The 19,037-nt window shown below is 41.0% G+C and overlaps 1 protein-coding gene across 9 annotated transcripts; it reads left to right on the forward strand.

Moving 5' to 3' along the window:
• Positions 1-1,431: 1,431 nt before the first annotated feature.
• On the forward strand, positions 1,432-18,773 carry LOC110489135 (endoribonuclease ZC3H12A). Of its 9 annotated transcripts, none has more exons than XM_090198909.1 (8): positions 1,619-1,733; positions 3,666-3,913; positions 5,184-5,256; positions 5,458-5,913; positions 9,075-9,214; positions 12,116-12,350; positions 14,936-15,042; positions 15,329-18,773. In XM_090198909.1, exons 4-8 carry the CDS (start codon positions 5,543-5,545, stop codon positions 16,447-16,449), a joined length of 1,974 nt encoding a protein of 657 aa, XP_090055035.1. In that variant the 5' UTR covers positions 1,619-1,733; positions 3,666-3,913; positions 5,184-5,256; positions 5,458-5,542; the 3' UTR covers positions 16,450-18,773. The 9 variants fall into 9 exon arrangements, with proteins under 9 accessions (XP_021417407.2, XP_090055058.1, XP_090055035.1 ...); XM_090198904.1 differs by having other exon boundaries at positions 3,666-3,901; XM_090198920.1 differs by having other exon boundaries at positions 3,666-3,889.
• The last annotated feature ends 264 nt before the right edge of the window (positions 18,774-19,037 follow it).

The raw sequence follows: 19,037 nt of genomic DNA on the forward strand, positions 1-19,037 counted from the left end.
AACTATAGTTTGTTAACAAGAAATTTGTGGAGTGGGTGAAAAACGTGTTTTAATGACTCCAACCTAAGTGTATGTAAAATTCCGACTTCAACTGTAACTTTACATCAGTATTTAGCAGCTAAATAGTAACTATTAACAGGTTATTACCTCGTTTTTACCTGGTCGTTGCAGTCTTATTTTGCTGTTGTTTCATATTACTTTCCAGATGTTACCCTGTTGTTTTAGCACTCTGAACTAAAGTGCTACCACCCTGGTACCTACCAAACAAATTGATTAACCTGAAATGCACAGACAAACTGGCCACATCCACACACTTGCCTAACCTCTCCTTACCCTTGAAGTAACAAATCACACACATACAATACACATTTGTTTTTGACTCAAGCCAGCCTTAATGCTACTCCCTTAGCCTTACACATATTCATAGGCGGCATGTCCAATAAGCTAAGCTTCCCTTAAGTAAATTGAATGGAACTTGCCAAAATGATATAGTCCTGTCTATACACAAAAAAATAAAATCCTTCAAAACACTACCCTATAGAGCATGATTTAGCCACAGAGGATTATTATCTTGTTTTATTTTTAAATAGCGGTGGATTGTTTTAAATTACCAGCACATACAGCCGGGAAGCTCGCAATATAGGAAGCGTGCAGTTTGGGCAAGCATGCAGCAAATATCAGAGCTGATTGTTGACATATCCCCGGTGAGTGCGCATATTCACTGTCTTTATCATTGGGTGAGTCAGTGGCAAGTTATTTTACAAGTTACATAGCCTACAATGTTTCCCCTTTTCATAGGCCTCAATTAGATGGTTGCATTCAAGACAATATTGCTTTTATTGATCTCAGTTTGTCATTTTCAGCAAATCAGAATACCCTGTCATTTTGTGGTATTAAAGATTAGGCTCACGTCTCCAGTCATGGCAAGTAAAGTGTTGTACAATTGCATGAAATGTGTTTATAAAACTACATTTTTCTTGTGTCCTGCTAAAGAATGTTCCTCTAGCTGAAAAAAATAGCTTCCCCCAAACTTGAAACCCACATGCAGCCTATTGACATACTCAAAAAACACACACAAACGATAGCTTTGGCTTGATATTTCCTTGCAAGGTAGGCCTAAGGAGTGCATCAACCCAGCATGAGACAATGTAAAGGGTGACATCTAGTGGGAAAAACTCTTCTGTACCATAGAGTATATCAATTATAGTTAACTAGAGCCTACACTCCACGAGGGCAGATACTTATCACTGTATAAAAACATTTACACTGTAGGTTAAGCCTATATCATCACTGGGGGGGGGGGGGGGGGGGGGGTTGTAGCTGGTCCAATTAGAGGCCTTATTTCTTTCAATTATTATATATTTTTATTCTGCACCCTCAGCACCTATAGGTATAACATGTCCATAATTTTGGTGAATTTATTTACAAATCAGACTTTACGGTGAAAGCATAAGGGCAGGGTTAGTTTCAGTTTCAGAAATTCAAGAATTGAATTTGACTTCTCGGCTAGGACTGAGAAAATGTGGCTCTACAGTAACGTAGGCTGTAATTTGGGAGGACTTTAACAAGTTGGGGCGGTGGCCACACAGGAATAAAGGAAGGACACTTTTGAGCACGAGAGAGGGAGGTGCTACGTTTGCGAAGTCATAACCATAGCGTACATCAGAAATGCAAAATGTATGGTCAAGGTGAAAATGGAGCACCACGAAGAGGGAAACTAGTTGAAAGTTAAGGTAAATTCTAAACGCCATTGTCAGTGTTGTGTATTTGTACAAAGCTAATGATTTACTATGTTAGTTTCACTGAAACGTCATATGACTCTGATTTACGTGTCACCTGTACTTGTATTCCACTGTCATGAGAAAAACACAGCGCCAGGCTCTCCTGTACAAACGAATACACTAATCCGTTGTCTGCCTCTGCATTGTCGGCCTTTGTAATGTAACGTAGTTTTTGTATATGCTATTTTATTATTTACATGGGTAAATAATGTTATATTGGTTCGGGATTCATCTAGTTATTTACTTTCATGATTCGTCCAGGGTGCTTCAGGCTATGGTAATGTTGAATAACATTTGGGAAGTTTACAATAGGTTTACCAGTTTAATTGTGTAGTTTCTGTGATACATTGCAATAAACTAAAAACGGTTTGCAATTGCTGTAGACCTATGACACTTTAGCCTAATGTGAATACAAAGATATTAGGCCTGAAAAAGTAAAACACATGTAATGCAGTACAGTCAATATGTCAAGTTGTCAACTGAATTATTTGCATATTACTCTAACATAATACAGTATGTCGGCCAAACTACACTAAACAAAAATATAAAGTGTTGGTTTCATGAGCTGAAATTAAAGATCCCAGAAATGTTTTATATGCACTAAAAGCTTATTTCGCTCAAATTTGGACACATTGTTTACTTCCCTGTTAGTGGGCGGCAGGTAGCCTAGCGGTTAAGAGTTGCTGGTTCAAATCCCTAAACCAACTAGGTGAAAAATTTGTCGACTTGAGCAGGGCGCTTAACGATAATATTGTATGTAAAAGTGTTAGTGAGCATTTCTCCTTTGCCAAGATAATCCATCCACCTGACATGTGTGGCATATCAAGAAGCTGATTAAGCAGCACGAGCATGACACAGGTGCACCTTGTGCTGGGAACAATAAAAAGACACTAAAATGTGCAACACAATGCCACAGATGTCTCAAGTTTTGAGGCAGTGTGCAACTGGCATGCTGACAGCAGGAATGTCCATCAGAGCTGAATTGAATGTTAATTTCTCTACTACAATGTCGCTTTACAGAATTTGGCAGTAGTTCCAACCGGCCTCACAACCGCAAACCACGTGTAACCACACCAGCCAATGACCTCCACATCTGGTTTCTTCACCTGTGGGATCGTCTGAGACCAGCCAGCTGATGAAACTGGGTTTGCACAACCGTAGAATTTCTGCACAAACTGTCAGAAATCGTCTCAGGGAAGCTCATCTGCATGTTCGTCGTCCTCAACAGGGTTTTGACCTGACTGCAGTTCGGCATCGTAACCGACTTTAGTGGGCAAATGCTAACTTTCGATTGCCGCTGGCACGCTGGAGAAGTGTGCTCTTCATGGATGGATCCCGGTATCAACTGTACCGGTAGATGGCAGACGTGTGGGCGATTTACTGATGTCAACGTTGTGAACAGAGTGCCCCATTGTGCCGGTGGAGTTATGACATGGGCAGGCATAAGCTACAGACAACAAATACAATTGCATTTTATCGATGGCAATTTGAATGCACTGATATACAGTGATTCCACTCGGCTCTCTCATACCGTCCCTGGAGGGGGTGCGTCACCTGAGTGGGTTGATTCACTGATGTGGTCATCCTGTCTGGGTTGGCGCCCAGACAGGATATCCCTCTAGTGGTGTGGGGACTGTGCTTTGGCAAAGTGGGTGGGGTTATATCCTTCCTGTTTGGCCCTGTCCGGGGGTGTCCTCTGATGGGGACACAGTGTCTCCTGACCCCTCCTGTCTCAGCCTCCAGTATTTATGCTGCAGTAATTTATGTGTAGGGGGGCTAGGGTCAGTTTGTTCAATCTGGAGTACTTCTGTCCTTTTCGGTGTCCTGTGTGAATTTAAGTGTGCTCTCTCTAATTCTCTCTTTCTCTCTTTCTCTCTCTCGGAGGACCTGAGCCCTAGGACCATGCCTCAGGACTACCTGACATGATGACTCCTTGCTGTCCACCTGGCCGTGCTGCTGCTCCAGTTTCAACTGTTCTGCCTTATTATTATTCGACCATGCTGGTCATTTATGAACATTTGAACATCTTGGCCATGTTCTGTTATAATCTCCACCCGGCACAGCCAGAAGAGGACTGGACCCACATAGGACTGGACCCACATAGCCTGGTTCCTCTCTAGGTTTCTTCCTAGGTTTTGGCCTTTCTAGGGTGTTTTTCCTAGCCACCATGCTTCTACACCTGCATTGCTTGCTGTTTGGGGTTTTAGGCTGGGTTTCTGTACAGCACTTTGAGATATCAGCTGATGTACGAAGGGCTATATAAATTAATTTGATTTGATTTGATGAGATCCTGATGCCCATTGTCGTGCTATTCATCCGCCGCCATCACCTCATGTTGCAGCATGATAATGCACAGCCCCATGTTGCAAGGATCTGTACACAATTCCCGGAAGCTGAAATTGTCCCAGTTCTTTCATGGCCTGCATACTCACCAGACATGTCACCCATTGAACATGTTTGGAATGCTCTGGATCGACGCATACAACAGTGTGCTCCAGTTCCCGCCAATATCCAGCAACTTCGCACAGCCATTGAAGAGGAGTGGGACAACATTCCACAGGCCACAATCAACTGCCTGATCAACTCTATGCGAAGGAGATCTGTCGCGCGGCATGATGCGAATGGTGGTCACACCAGATACTGACTGGTTTTCAGATTATCGCCCCTACCTTTTTTTTTTGGGGGGGGGGGGGTATTTGTGACCAGCAGATGCATATCTATATTCCCAGTCTTGTGAAATCCATAGATTAGGGCCTAATTCATTTATTTCAATTGACTGATTTCCTTATGTGAACTGTAACTCAGTAAGATATTAGAAATTGTGGCATTTTATACAGTGCCGTGAAAAAGTATTTGCCCCATTTCTGATTTTCTCTATTTTTGATGTTGATGCAAAACCTAATATTAGATAAAGGGAACCTGAGTTTACAAATATGGATACTTTTTTTTTAAATAACAAAGTTATGTAACACCCAATTCCGTTGTGTGAATAAGTAACTGCCCCCTTACATTCAATAACTGGTTGTGCCACCTTTAGCTGCAATGACTGCAACCAAATGCTTCCTGTAGTTGTTGATCAGTCTCTCACGTCGCTGTGGAGGAATTTTGTCCCACTCTTGCCTGCAGAACTGCTTTAACTCAGCGACACTTCTGGGTTTTCAAGCATAAACTGCTCGTTTCAAGTCCAGCCACAACATCTCAATTGGGATTAGGTCTGGATTTTGACTAGGCCGTTTCAAAACTTGAAATTCGTTGCTTTTTAGCCATTTTCATGTAGACCTGATTGTGGATTTTGGATCATTGTCTTGCTGCATGACCCGGCTGCGCTTCAGCTTCAGCTCACAGACGTATGACCTGACATTCTCTGATACTGAGCAGAATTCATTTTTTCCTTCTATTAAGGCAAGTCTTCCAGGTCTTCGGGCAGCAAAGCATCCCCAAACCATCACACTACCACCACCATGCTTGACCGTTGGTATGAGGTTCTTACTGTGGAATGCAGTGTTTGGCTTTCGCCAGGCATAATGGGAGAACTGCTATCTATAAAGTTGACTCAGGTTTGCCGAAAAGCACCTGGATGATCATCAAAACGAATGTTCTTTGGACTATTTTTGTTCAGTATATTTGCATAACATTGTCTTTGAATTTAACTAAAGTCTCTCTCTGTTCAATCCAGGCAACCGTATCAACATGAAAAATAGGCCGTAACCCTTCCAAGCTGAACAGCTGCTCAGGAAAGCCCAGACTGACAGTAGTAGAAGATGGACCAGGCCTTTCCCAGTCTCCAGACCTCAGCCACTGAGCTCCAACTCAGGGTGGACTTCTTCAGAAAGTTGGGCTACTCCCCCATGGAGGTTCGGGCCGCCCTGCTGAAGCTAGGCCTGAGTACAGACACCAACTCTGTACTGGGGGAGTTGGTCCGTAGTGGAGCCAGCACTGGTACTTCTAACTCCACCATTCCTGAGAGTGTTGAAGATACTACTGGCCCCAAAAGCCACACAGGCTCCAGCATGGCCTTCTCTAGGACCCATGGCTCCCCAGGAGACAGACCAGTCTCATTACTGGAAGACAGGATGGACACAGACAGTGGACTGAAACCTATCGTCATTGACGGCAGCAATGTGGCCATGAGGTGAGCGAGTCGAGAAGAGAGGAAGGGATTATTCTTGTTATGTTTGTAAGAGCTAGCATTCGATTGAAGTGTTTCAATGAGTTCAGCTGTGTGCATGCGCACCTGTATGTCATGTTCCTGACAGTCCTGCCCTGTAAGGGTTAAGGTGTTATTGTGGTTGAGAAATTAGATGAAGCGGATGTACTGTATTATGTTCTCCTCATGTGGTTTGTTGAAAATGACAGCCAGCTATGCAAAAATACCTGTAAACTACAGGTGTACAACTACCCATTATCAGCTGTTGAACTATGACCCTGCAACACAAGAACCACGAGCTCTTCTCATACACCTTAATAATTTTGTCAGCTAGGTTTGAAGAGGTAGTATCCATGCCTGTGCATGGCTTTGCTAAGGTTAATGCTGCGCTATATGCAAATCTCCTACGCAAGTCTCTGCCTTGCACTGGCTCCCAGTGATAGCTATGTGTCAAGGCGGTGTTTATATTGTCAGGATAGAGTTCATATTGAACAGGCCAGACAACATTGTCACTCAGTTTTATTATGTCTTCTTAGTTCAAGTGTTTGCAATTACAACCATTTTTAACTGTCGTCTCCTTATTACATGGATGGAGCCAAGCCAACATTTTAGAACTTCCATTATTACAGTTTTATTACCTAGCTATTTGAGTATACAGTGTATGTTTGGACTCGATTCAATTCATAAACCAATAAGGAAACACAATCCACGTGTATGTTCAAAGGAATGTCAGATTCACAAGTGGCAGCAGGTAGCCTAACAGTTAAAACCATTGGGCCAGTAAACGAAAGATTGCTGGTTCAAATCCCCAAGCCGACTGGGTGAAAAATCTGTTGATGTACCCTTGAGCAAGGCACTTGACCCTAATTTATCTGGATAAGAGTGTCTGCTAAATGACAAAAAAAAATGTAGGGTGTCCAATCAAAAATATATTTTTTACCAATGGGTGAAATAATACGTTAATTAGACACTCCTATAAGAAAACCAATGGTCAAAACCCCATGTATCTATAATAATCCGTTCAGTTTATTGCCCTTGTAGGATGGCCAAGATTAGGGTTGCTAAATCAATGGAAGTCAGATAACATTTTTTTTTAAATATTTTGTTTTGAAAAAGGATTCAAAAATCTGGAAAATAGCATTGCGTCAGTTAGGCTGATCCAGCTGTGCGAAAATTGAGGCAAACTGACCGGCTCAACTTTGAACTCGTCTTCTCGAATCCGGAGGACATAAAACAGTAGAGGTAAGATAGATATCAATTTTGAGACATGACATGTTGTATTTTAGTTTACACTTTTCATATTAATGCGAAATTCCTGTTACTTTTCGAAGATTTCACAACAACAAAAAGTTTTGTGAAATGTCAACAGCACCGAGTGTATGCCTACCGCAAGCTTTTTTATTTTCAAAGCCTTTTACATTTGAATTCCGCTCGTGTCATGCTAATTTAGCTTTTTGCGACCCACAGAAACAACTTTGCAGAAGAACACTACATGTAAAATCCAAAACAGTTGCAGCAAGGAGCGTCAACGCTCTGTCAAAAGAGCTCAGTGCTTATTATTGGATATATTAGGATACGAAATTGGACTTTTTGGATATAATGTTAATGATGTGAGAGAAAGACCCAACTGAATGATTTAGAACATGAAGAATCATATTTGTCTTGGTAAAATTAATTTTAGAATATAAGGTAGTGAAATTTCATCACCAAAGCTCGTTTTCACCCACTCACCCTACCATGTAATGTTTTTATGTTTTGCCAAAGTGTTTTTTTGTTTTATCTATATTTTATATGTATTATTCAAAGGTCTCTTTGCAAGTGTTATTTAGCACTGATATACACTACCGGAGTCACATAGAAATGACCTTGTTCTTGAAAGAAAAGCACATTTTGTCCATTAAAATAACATAAAATTGATCAGAAATATAGTGTATACATTGTTAATGTTGTAAATGACTATTGTAGCTGGGAACGGCTATTTCTTTTTTTAATGGATTATCTACATAGTCGTACAGAGGCCCATTATCAGAAACCATCACCCCTGTGTTCGAATGGCACGTTCCAATGGATCGCCAGCATCCCGGAGTCGCCTCTTCACTGTTGACGTTGAAACTGGTGTTTTGCGGGTACTATTTAATGAAGCTGCCAGTTGGGGACTTGAGAGGCGTCTGTTTCTCAAACTACACACTCTAATGTACTTGTCCTCTTGCTCAGTTGTGCACCGAGGCCTCCCACTCCTCTTTCTATTATTTTTAGGGCCAGTTTGCGCTGTTCTGTGAAGGGAGTAGAACAACATTGTACGAGATCTTCAGTTTCTTGGCATTCGTGCATGGAATAGCCTTCATTTCTCAGAACAAGAAAAGACTGACAAGTTTCAGAAGAAATAATAGGTCAACAAATGCTGATGCTCCAGATACTCAACTAGTCTAAAGGAGGCCAGTTTTATTGCTTCTTTAATCAGGACAGCAGTTTTCAGCTGTGCTAACAATCGCAAAATTGTTTTCTAATGATCAATTGTCTTTTTAAAATTATGAACTTGGATTAGCTAACACAATGTGCCATTGGAACACAGGAGTGATGGTTGCTGATAAAGGGCCTCTATAGATACCATTAAAAATCAACTATGTCCAGCTACAATAGTCATTTACAACATTAACAATGTCTGCATACCTGTGTTCCTGTATTTTTTTTAAACTATGCAAATCTTGTCATTCGCTTGCATTGCCACCGAAGCGAATGCATTGTAGACAGAGGAGAAATTATTTGGTCAGATTAAATTTGCTCTACCTTTTTTTTATTTATTTTACCTTTATTTAACTAGGCAAGTCAGTTAAGAACAAATTCTTATTTACAATGACGGCCTAGGAACAGTGGGTTAACTGCCTGTTCAGGGGCCTTGTCAGCTCGGACCTTGTCAGCTCGGGGGTTTGAACTTGCAACCTTCCGGTTACTAGTCCAACAGCTCTAACCACTAGGCTACCCTGCCGCCCCAACAATTAACAATGAAACAATCAGAGAACGACATAAAACTGCACCTTCACCTCTCTCCTTCCTTTTAAATCTCTTCACTAGAAATGTTTGTTGATTCATAGAAAGTAGTGACATATTTACTTATCCCATTTCCTGCTCTCTTGTCTCCCTTCCAGTCATGGTAACAAGGAAGTGTTCTCCTGTAAGGGAATTGAGTTGGCAGTGATCTATTTCCTGGATAGAGGTCACTCAACCGTCATTGTGTTTGTGCCCTCCTGGCGCAAGGAGCAGCCCAGGCCTGATGTCCCCATCACAGGTGAGATTCACAAATACAGTGCATTCAGAAAGTATTAAGACCCCTTGACTTTTCCACATTACAGCCTTATTCTAAAATGTATTAAATAAATTAAAATCCTCAATTTAGACACAATACCCAATTTTTTTGCAAAGTATTAAAAAAAATACATTTACATAAGTATTCAGGCCCTTTACTATGAGACACGGAATTGAGCTCAGGTGCATCCTGGTTCCATTGATCAACCCTGAGATGTTTCTACAACTTGATTGGAGTCAAGTTGTGGTATAGCCCAGACTTGAACCCGATCAAACATCTCTGGAGAGACCTGAAAATAGCTGTGCAGCGACGCTCCCCGTCCAACTTGACAGAGCTTGAGAGGATCTGCAGAGAAGAATAGGAGAAACTCCCCAAATACAGGTGTGCCAAGCTTGTAGCGTCATACCCAAGAAGACTCGAGACTGTAATCGCTGACAAAGGTACTTCTGTAACGGTATTCGTCGTCTGAAGACGAGGAAGAGGAATCATCGGACCAAAGCGCAGCGTGGTAAGTGTTCATGCTTTTTATTGGAACTGAACACTAAAACAAAAATAACAACGAGAATAACCGAAACAGTCCTGTAAGGTGCAAAACACTAAACAGAAATTAACTACCCACAAAAACCATGTGCTAAAAAGCTACCTAAGTATGGTTCCCAATCAGAGACAACAATAGATAGCTGTCCCTGATTGAGAACCATACCCAGCCAAAACAAAGAAATACAAAAAACATAGAAAAAGAACATAGAATGCCCACCCAAATCACACCCTGACCAAACCAAAATAGAGACATAAAAAGCTCTAAGGTCAGGGCGTGACAACTTCAATAAAGTACTGAGTAAAGGGTCTGAATACTTATTTCAGAAATTATACATTTCAGAAATTTCTCAACTTGTTTTTTCTTTTTCATTATGTTGTATTGTGTGTAGATTGATGAGGAGAGAAAAAAACAAACAATTTAATGCACTTTAGAAAAGGCTGTAACGTGGAAAAAGTCAAGGGGCTTGAATATGCACTATAGTTCGAATGAGACTAGTCTCTGTTTCTGAATATGAATACTTTAATACCAGGGGATTTTGAAAACACAAACTATGTTCATGTACAACAAGAAACAATGCTTTTACGGACAGTTTCCGGGATTGATCTCTCTCTTTTTAGTCCAGGATTAGGTTTGTCTATGGAAATTCATTTTGGGAGGTCAGCGATACATAAAAATACTAGACACAGAAAATCAATACAATAGAATAAAATACAATACAGTATTCATTGTGACTATTTCTTTAAAATAATGCAATACATTGCCTTATCTTGTTTATATGCATGGGGTTTGGTAAGTACACTCACTGCACCTACAATATGTTTCCAGTTATATGATGTGTCTGTAATATGAGACTGAGGCAAAAGGCATTGGGAAACTCCACCAGAGGGTAGTATTGGACAAATGCTGAAATCAAGAAATATTGTCTGACCTCATAGATGGCTTTCTGAAAAAATTCTAAATAAATGTTCCCAATTGTCATTGCTTCAACCCACATCATGTTGTCGAACACAGCAGTGACTCTTGTCCATGTACCTGAAGGCTATCTGTTAGGAGGTGTTTGTCGGACCACTATTTGTAGCTGACACATCATCACCTGGTGCCCACTGCTTGCATGGTTCAGTGGCGTTGTCTGAGGTGGAGCAAGCAAGCCAAAAGTTTAATTTTCAGTCCCAGTAACCAGGAAGTAAAAATAACCACAACAGTCAATCCTACCAGGGAATTGGGAAATCCCCACCAGGAAATGCAACTGTTTTTCTCACACACTCAGGTTACTGTCTGAAACTGAGACTTTTACTGTTTCTAATCAAGCAGAGCGTTATGGTTTACATGTCAAGTGATTGTTGTTACCTGAACAATCAAAGCATTTTTGACACAGACAGTTGACATTTGTGAGTGCATTTCAGGCTTTAGTCAATAGTAGTCTCTAAAAACCTCAAGGAAATTGGTCAATATGGAGCTCTGTCTCACACTTATTTAAGTCAGCGTCCATATTCAAGTGTATCATTAGGAGCGCTGGTCTAGGAAAAAATACATTACTTTTAGGTCATATTGAATAAGATTACATGGACAGGAGGGACCAGATCCACGATCACTACTCCTACTTTGAGACACCATATGAATATGGCCCCAGATCTTTCCAAAGTTGGCTTACTGAACATTGTTGCCTTTAGCTTGTCCATTTTGTTTATTTAAACAATTTCCATTGTCCGTTTTCACACTGTGCACACAGGTGCATTTATTTAACATTCATTTTGGATGTATTTGTCAATGCTTTAATTTAGTCTGCTGGGAGGTTTCCATGTTATGTGATATTTGGGTTGTGAAATTTGAACAGCTTATGTAATAATTAAACTGTCATGTAATATTTGTTTTAAACGATTGATGGTTTTGTGCTCTGTGTTTTGTCTCAGGGATCCACAGTTGATGGATTTGTGTTTTGCGTGTCCCCTGTTTGATTTGGCACACTATGCCATATTTGATTGAAGCAATGTTATGCGACCCTTTCTTATCATAGTGTCACCTGGCTTGTTCCTCATGCAAAGGTATAGAATACGTTGTTTTGAAATATTAGTCATGTTAATGTGTACTAAGAAGACAAGGTAAGGCAGTGGAATAATTTGTGTCAAACAGAATTCCAATATGATGAAAGACCAAACATAATGCAAACCATCTCTTCTTCTTACATCGCCAGCAACAGCTGTCCATGTAATCTTATTCATTATTATCTATACGGCAAAACTGATCCGAAATCAGCACTCCTACTCTGAGAAGCTTTATGAATAAAGGCACATGACTGGGACATAATAAAACACTTGGTGAAACATCTGCACATTTATTTCCAGACCAACACATTCTAATGGAGCTAGAGAAGAAGAAGATAGTTGTCTTCACGCCCTCGAGACGTGTCGGTGGTAAACGGGTGGTCTGCTACGACGACCGTTTTATTGTGAAGCTGGCCTACGAGTCGGACGGCGTGATCGTGTCTAACGACACCTATAGGGACCTCCAGGGAGAGCGTCCGGAGTGGAAGCGCTGTATCGAGGAGAAGCTGCTTATGTACTCTTTCGTCAATGACAAGTGAGTGCTGGATGTATTTGTTTTTTAAATGGGGGGGATGACAGTGACAGGCATGCATTAAGGGGAGATTGATAGAGAGAAGATACAATGGTGAAGAGGCCAGTGGGGCCGGAATTCAATCCCACGCAGGCAGGGGAATCATACATGTTGTATGGGGGGGTTTCAGCAGGTAACATCTGTCATAAATACTGATTTTTGGACAGAAACATGAGAAATGGAGAGATGTATAAAAACTGGTTTTTAACTCTCTGAAAAAAACATGTATTAATCATGCATTGATGTCAAGGGTAGATATGTAGAACAATTTGAGTCATGTACATAGTTCTCTTGTCATGTCTCTATTTTAGTTTGGTCAGGGCGTGAGTTGGGGTGGGCATTCTATGTTTGTTCTGTGTGTTATAGTTCTATGTGTTTGGCCTGGTATGGTTCCCAATCAGAGGCAGCTGTCAATCGTTGTCTCTGATTGAGAACCATACTTAGGTAGGCTGTTCCCACCTGGTGTTTGTGGGTAGTTGTTTTCTGTGTCTGTGTTTTCACCTTACAGAACTGTTTAGATTTTCATTTCTTTCCCTCACTTTGTTATTTTGTATTTTCTCGTGTTCTGATATAATAAATTAACATGGACACTTACAACGCTGCATTTTGGTCCGATCCTTCCTACTCATCATCAGACAAAGAAGAAGTTTGTTACATCTCTAGTCAGGATTCAGCCCAGAAATAGCGAGCAACGTGGTTCCAAAAAGCAGATTTCACCTTTTAGAGCAGATACTGTAGTAGTGTAATATGCTGTAATGCCATGGTCACCAACTGGTTGATCTCCAAGGCATTCCTAGACGATTGCCAAACATTTCTGTAAAAAAAACTCAATGACAAAGCCTTGCGTTCCTATTTTTATATTATTAGTCTCGCGCTGTTGGCGGCAGGTGCACCCGATTCAGCTGCCCTGCATGCCAGGTAGGTGAAGTGTTCCATTTTTAAACCATTTCATGTGTCTGAAGGTACAAACTCTGCCTTCCCGGCGGGCCTAGAGAGTAAATCAAGTGCACTATAGGCCTACCAATCAATTCATGTTTAAGTTCTTACTCAGCACTGTCAACACTTTTTTTTCAAATAATTTATTCAACACTTTTATAAGCCAGAAAATGCACATTCATACTACTTCCACTTGCGCTACAACCAGCACTGCAGCTGTAATGAATGAGTAGAAAGGTGTATCGATAGGCTTGCATGGTTATTATTAGCAGCTTGGGTATTTTTTAATATAGAGGAATATTTCACTTTCTCCGTTGAAAGTGTCGTAGAAATATTGGTCCAATAATATTTCTCAGATCCCAGAGCTTGTGAATTCAAAGTAGACTTTATTACAAAGTAAAAAGCCGTGCTGGTTCATGGATCAACTGTTTTTCCCAGCCTTAGCACACTCATTTTATACAGTTTCATCCTTACATTACATACATAGAGAGGAGTGACTGTAAATTATGAACTTGTTTTGGCTTTGCGCCACAATTGTTTCCAACCCTAAGTTCTTTCTTTGAAGCAGACTTTATCCCGCCTCTACAAATCATTTAACACTCTACAAATCACTGAACCGATTATATTGGTGGCACAACTATGACAGTTTGGTTAAAAGGTAATAGGGGCCCCTGCCAGGCTGCAGTCACAAGTAGATTATATCAGCACCCTCCAGGCTATAGTCATAAGTACATTCACTATATTGATTCTGACACTTCTTATCCAGGCATGCTTCTAGATTACAATGTGTGTCTATTTATTTTGTATATTGGCTTTTCTTATGCTATACAGGTGTGGTTACAGGTTCCTTTGAAGCTTTTAGTGATTCTGTTTTATTACATTAATATTTCACAATAAATATGCCACTGAAAAATCACCATAAAAGGATTAACAACATGTATTTGTCCAGAGGCAGAAATAATGTGGTGCGACTCGAGTGTTCCTTTTTGGTCAGCGTAGAAAATGGAAAGAGGCGTTAAGAGGCGAACCTTCAGTCTGCTGCTCGCTCCCTCCACTGAGACTGACCATCAGATGCAGGCACCATCAGCCCAGTAAAATAAATTGTTATATAAATGTAGCTCACTCAGCTGTGCCTCACAGGTAATACAACATCTGGTCTATTACCGGTGTGATCGAATAGCCTACCTAAAGTGTATAAAAATGGTGCGAACAACAATACATTTGCAGGACAATTTCAAGCAAAGCCAATATGCAGTGATAAGGTATTGGGCCTATAGCCTAATGCATAAACCTAATTGTTACAGTACTGTTTTTAATAGGTTAATGTTGCATAGGCTTACATTTTTTTATGTAATCTTTTAAAACAAATCTGTGGTAGATCTCCGCTTGCATTTTGACTCAAAGTGATCTTGACTCAGAAAAGGTTGGTGACCACTCCTGTATGGTTAGAGGAGGATTCATGAGACCTGTGTTAATGTATTTATTTCAGATATGAAAAGCAAACATTCCCTCTGCCTGCACCGTGTCTTATTGTTCTAATCGATTAGATTCGATCCTCTATCACTTCTCTGCCTGTATTGTTTTCTGATCAATATTACCCATTTCCGGCCCAGATTCATGCCCCCAGATGACCCGCTTGGTCGTCATGGTCCCAGTCTGGAGAACTTCCTGAGGAAGAAGCCTCTACTACCAGAACAGAAACCCCAACTCTGTCCTTATGGTAGGATCTCAACCGTAGATATATATGTGTGAGATACCATAGGGTTCTAATTATATTGTCTGAACACTGATGCTTAGTTTAAAACCTGTCTTGTTGAAGCAGAAGACAAACACAAAGTACTAATCAGGTCTCCATTAGGCATAAATTATTTTATATCAGCACTTCTAATCTGAGACTCTTTGTGAAGAGTCAAGATACTTTCTCCTGTAGAATTGTATTATTTTAGATTTAGGTAGAAATACTGTAACTTTCATGTTTAGTAACTCATTTATGTTTTCTATTTCAGGTAAAAAGTGTACGTATGGCGTAAAGTGTAAGTTCTACCACCCTGAGCGCACTCACCAATCTCACTGCTCATTGGCTGATGAGCTCAGGGAGAAGGCAAGGCTCTCCTCAGTAAAAGAGGACCGGAATCACATGATGTCACACCTGAGGGGCCCCCAGGCCGGCCCGAGCCCCTATCCCACCTATTCTCTGGAGAATGACCTGGAGCACAGGCTGACGTTGGAGCATCGCGGTTCCCTGAGGGAGGGTCCCAATAGCCAGGTAACTGAGAACATGTTTCTGTCCTGGGATGGGCCACACTCCAGTAGGAACCAGCAGGCCCGCAGCCCCACAGCAGTAGGCCAAGGACAAATGGACTGGCCCAATATGCCCAGTATGTTCTCCCCCTACGCTACTACTGACCTCCCCTATGCCAGCATCTCCCATGAGTGCATGGACTCTGGTTTTGGCACCTATGAGAGCCAGTACTCGGATGTGTCCCAAGGCCACAGCAAGGCCTTCAGTCCCAGGCAGCAGCAGAAACAACAGGGTTCCAGACATCCAGGCATGCATCCAGAGAGGCTGGCCCAGGACAGCCTCCAGCCCTGCAGGTGTTGTTTCCATTTGGCTCCCTTCACAGGTCCCCAGCAGCAGCACCACAGCAACCCACACCTTGAGTCCCAATCCCAGCCAAGGTATGACACCTACTCGCCTCCTCTATTCCCACCCAACATGCACCACTACAGCCTCCCCTGCAACTTCCAGCAAGGCAGGGTGGGGGCACATAATTTCCACCCCCATCAGCACCCCCAGAAGTACTGGTCAGACCCCTTCCATGGCGGGGTCCCCCAGGCTAGGGCATTGTGTAGCCTCACCCCGAGCCCCCACCATCACCCCCCAACCCCGCATGGGGCCCCCCACTCATGCTCCTCTTACAGGAATCAGCAGGAACTCAACTCCTGGGCCCAGCCACCTCCACCTTCTGCCTTTGACACAGACAGAGAAGAGCTCCGTAAGAAACTGCAGGCCATCTTCAACCCCCACCAAGTAGATACGGTCATGGGGATGTTCCCTCACCTGATGGATGCCCAGAAGCTGGCTGCAGAGATCCTCAATTTCAAATCTGATGGGGGGGCCTTCTGATGCCTCTAAGCATCTTGTCTACGGGGTTAATTCAGGGTTGAGAAGCTTGCACAACTCTAACTTCCACATAAATCATTAATTGATTTCATTGGGATACTCTTGTTATTTTCCTTTGTAATTTACTGTAACTGATTGAAAGGGCAACGTTTTATTGTTGATGTTGTCCTTCCTTAGCAGTCATGTGCTTGCATAGCTTATGTTAAATCCATGACAGGTTGTGTGTGCACAGTTTGGGAGAAGTGTAGAGAATTGGGATGAATCCCCTGTCGTGTTTAACTGGATTATTTGAAATTTATTGAAAGTTGTATACATTTATAACAGTGTAGTCAAATCTTGCCTCTAGATTCAATACTACGGCAAAAGTGAATCTAGAGTGTTTGACTGTTGATGCATATTGTATCATCATTTGGGATATACCGTATGTGATCTCTCGTTCGTCTGAAATTCAGCTCTCATGTAATAAGAAATAATTGTCTCAAATAATGTCATTGTCTGAAATTACACCTTTTACTATTATGTTTTTTTATATTGTGGTTCTGATGGCCATAATGTATTTCCTGTCTCATAGACCAATATATTCCTTATTCGATCTCTTTATGCAGTGTGGAATACAATGGTATACATTTTTCCCGTGTATAAAGCTACGCCCAAAGAACCCCAAATACTATACAGTATCCTTCTAACCAAGATAATAAGTTGGAGAAGCTGCCAAAGAAACTGAATTAATGTTGGAACAGCACCTTGTCAATGACCCAAATATTGTAATTATCTCATAGACCAGAATGTGATGTTCTCAGCAAGATAATGTATAAAAATGTGTTATGTAATATGTACAGTATGTCCTGTGAAGGTCTCTTATATCACCAAATACTGGGTAAATCCAATAGATATTTTAAAGTAACTGTCCAGTGTTTCCAGATTTCTATGAAATATGACCTATAATGAATTACAATACAGTTTGAGTGATTTGAGTTTTCCTTCCAAAACGTTTTTAAGGATGTTAAAAAACAGCTTTTCTGTGTTGGAATGGTGTGGATGTACCCCAACAACAGAATGGTGTGGGCGTATACCGGTATAAAAAAATATTCATGCGAATAGACTGCTGATTGGCCAGCTCAAGCTCAATGACGATGACCTCATCCTCTATGTGGAAATAGCAAGCATTTTTTAAACTGTCTGTTTGAGTTTAAGGTTGTTGTTTTTTTGGTGTTTTCTCCAGTTTATGCTTTGACCACATATGAGTCAACAACATTTATTTGCCTGTGAGTTAACTTCTTATGGCTGGGGGCAGTATTGAGTAGCTTGGATGAATAAGGTGCCCAGAGTAAACTGCCTGCTACTCAGTCCCAGTTGCTAATATATGCTTATTATTAGTACGTTTCTAAAACTGTTTGAATGATGTCTGTGAGTATAACAGAACTCATATGGCAGGCAAAAACTTGAGAAAAAAATCCAACCAGGAAATGGGAATTCTGATGTTGGTCGTTTTTCAACTTATTCCCTATTGAAGATACAGTGGGATAGCATGTTGCACTTCCTAAGGCTTCCACTAGATGTCAACAGTCTTCAGAACCTTGTTTGATGCTGCTACTGTAAAGGAGGGGCTCATAAGGGCTCTTTGAGTCAGTGGTCTGGCAGAGTGCCACAAGCTCGTGACGCTCGTTCACGTGAGAGTTAGCTCGCGTTCCATTGCTTTTCTACAGACAAAGGAATTCTCTGGTTGGAACATTATTGAAGATTTATGTTAAAAACGTCCTAAAGATTGATTCTATACATCGTTTGACATGTTTCTACGGACTGTAACTGAACTTTTTGACATTTTGTCTGCTCCGAGTGAACGCGCTTCGTGACTTTGGATTTGTTTACAAAACGCACTAACAAAAGTAGCTATTTGGACATGAATGATGGACATAATCGAACAAAACAAACATTTATTGTGGAACTGGGATTCCTGGGAGTGCATTCTGATGAAGATCATCAAAGGTAAGTGAATATTTATAATGTTATTTCTGACTTCTGTTGACTGCACAATATGTCGGATATCTTTTTGGCTTGTTTGGTCACTGAGCGCCGTACTCAGATTATTGCATGGTTTGCTTTTTCCTTAAAGCTTTTTTGAAATCTGATACAGCGGTTGCATTAAGGAGAAGTGTATCTAAAGTTCCATGCATAACACTTGTATTTTCATCAACATTTATTATGAGAATTTATGTAAATTGATGTGGCTCTCTGCAAAATCACCAGATCTTTTTGGAACTACTGAACAGAATGTGCCAATGTATACTGAGAATTTTTTATATAAATATGAACTTTATCGAACAAAACATACATGTATTGTGTAACTTGAATTCCTATGTGTGTCATCTGATGAAGATCATCAAAGGTTAGTGATTAATTCTCTCTCTATTTCTGATTTTTGTGACTCCTCTCTTTGGCTGGAAAAATGGCTGTGTTTTTCTGTGACTTGGCTCTGACCTCACATAATCGTTTGTGGTGAAGCCTATTTGAAATCGGACACTGTGGTGGGATTAACAAGAAGTGTATCTTTAAAATGGTGTGAAATACTTCTATGTTTGAGGAATTTTAAT

This window comes from Oncorhynchus mykiss, chromosome 2 (assembly GCF_057628025.1).
Source record: "Oncorhynchus mykiss isolate SJ-2025 chromosome 2, ASM5762802v1, whole genome shotgun sequence".
In the NCBI taxonomy this organism is placed as follows: domain Eukaryota; kingdom Metazoa; phylum Chordata; class Actinopteri; order Salmoniformes; family Salmonidae; genus Oncorhynchus; species Oncorhynchus mykiss.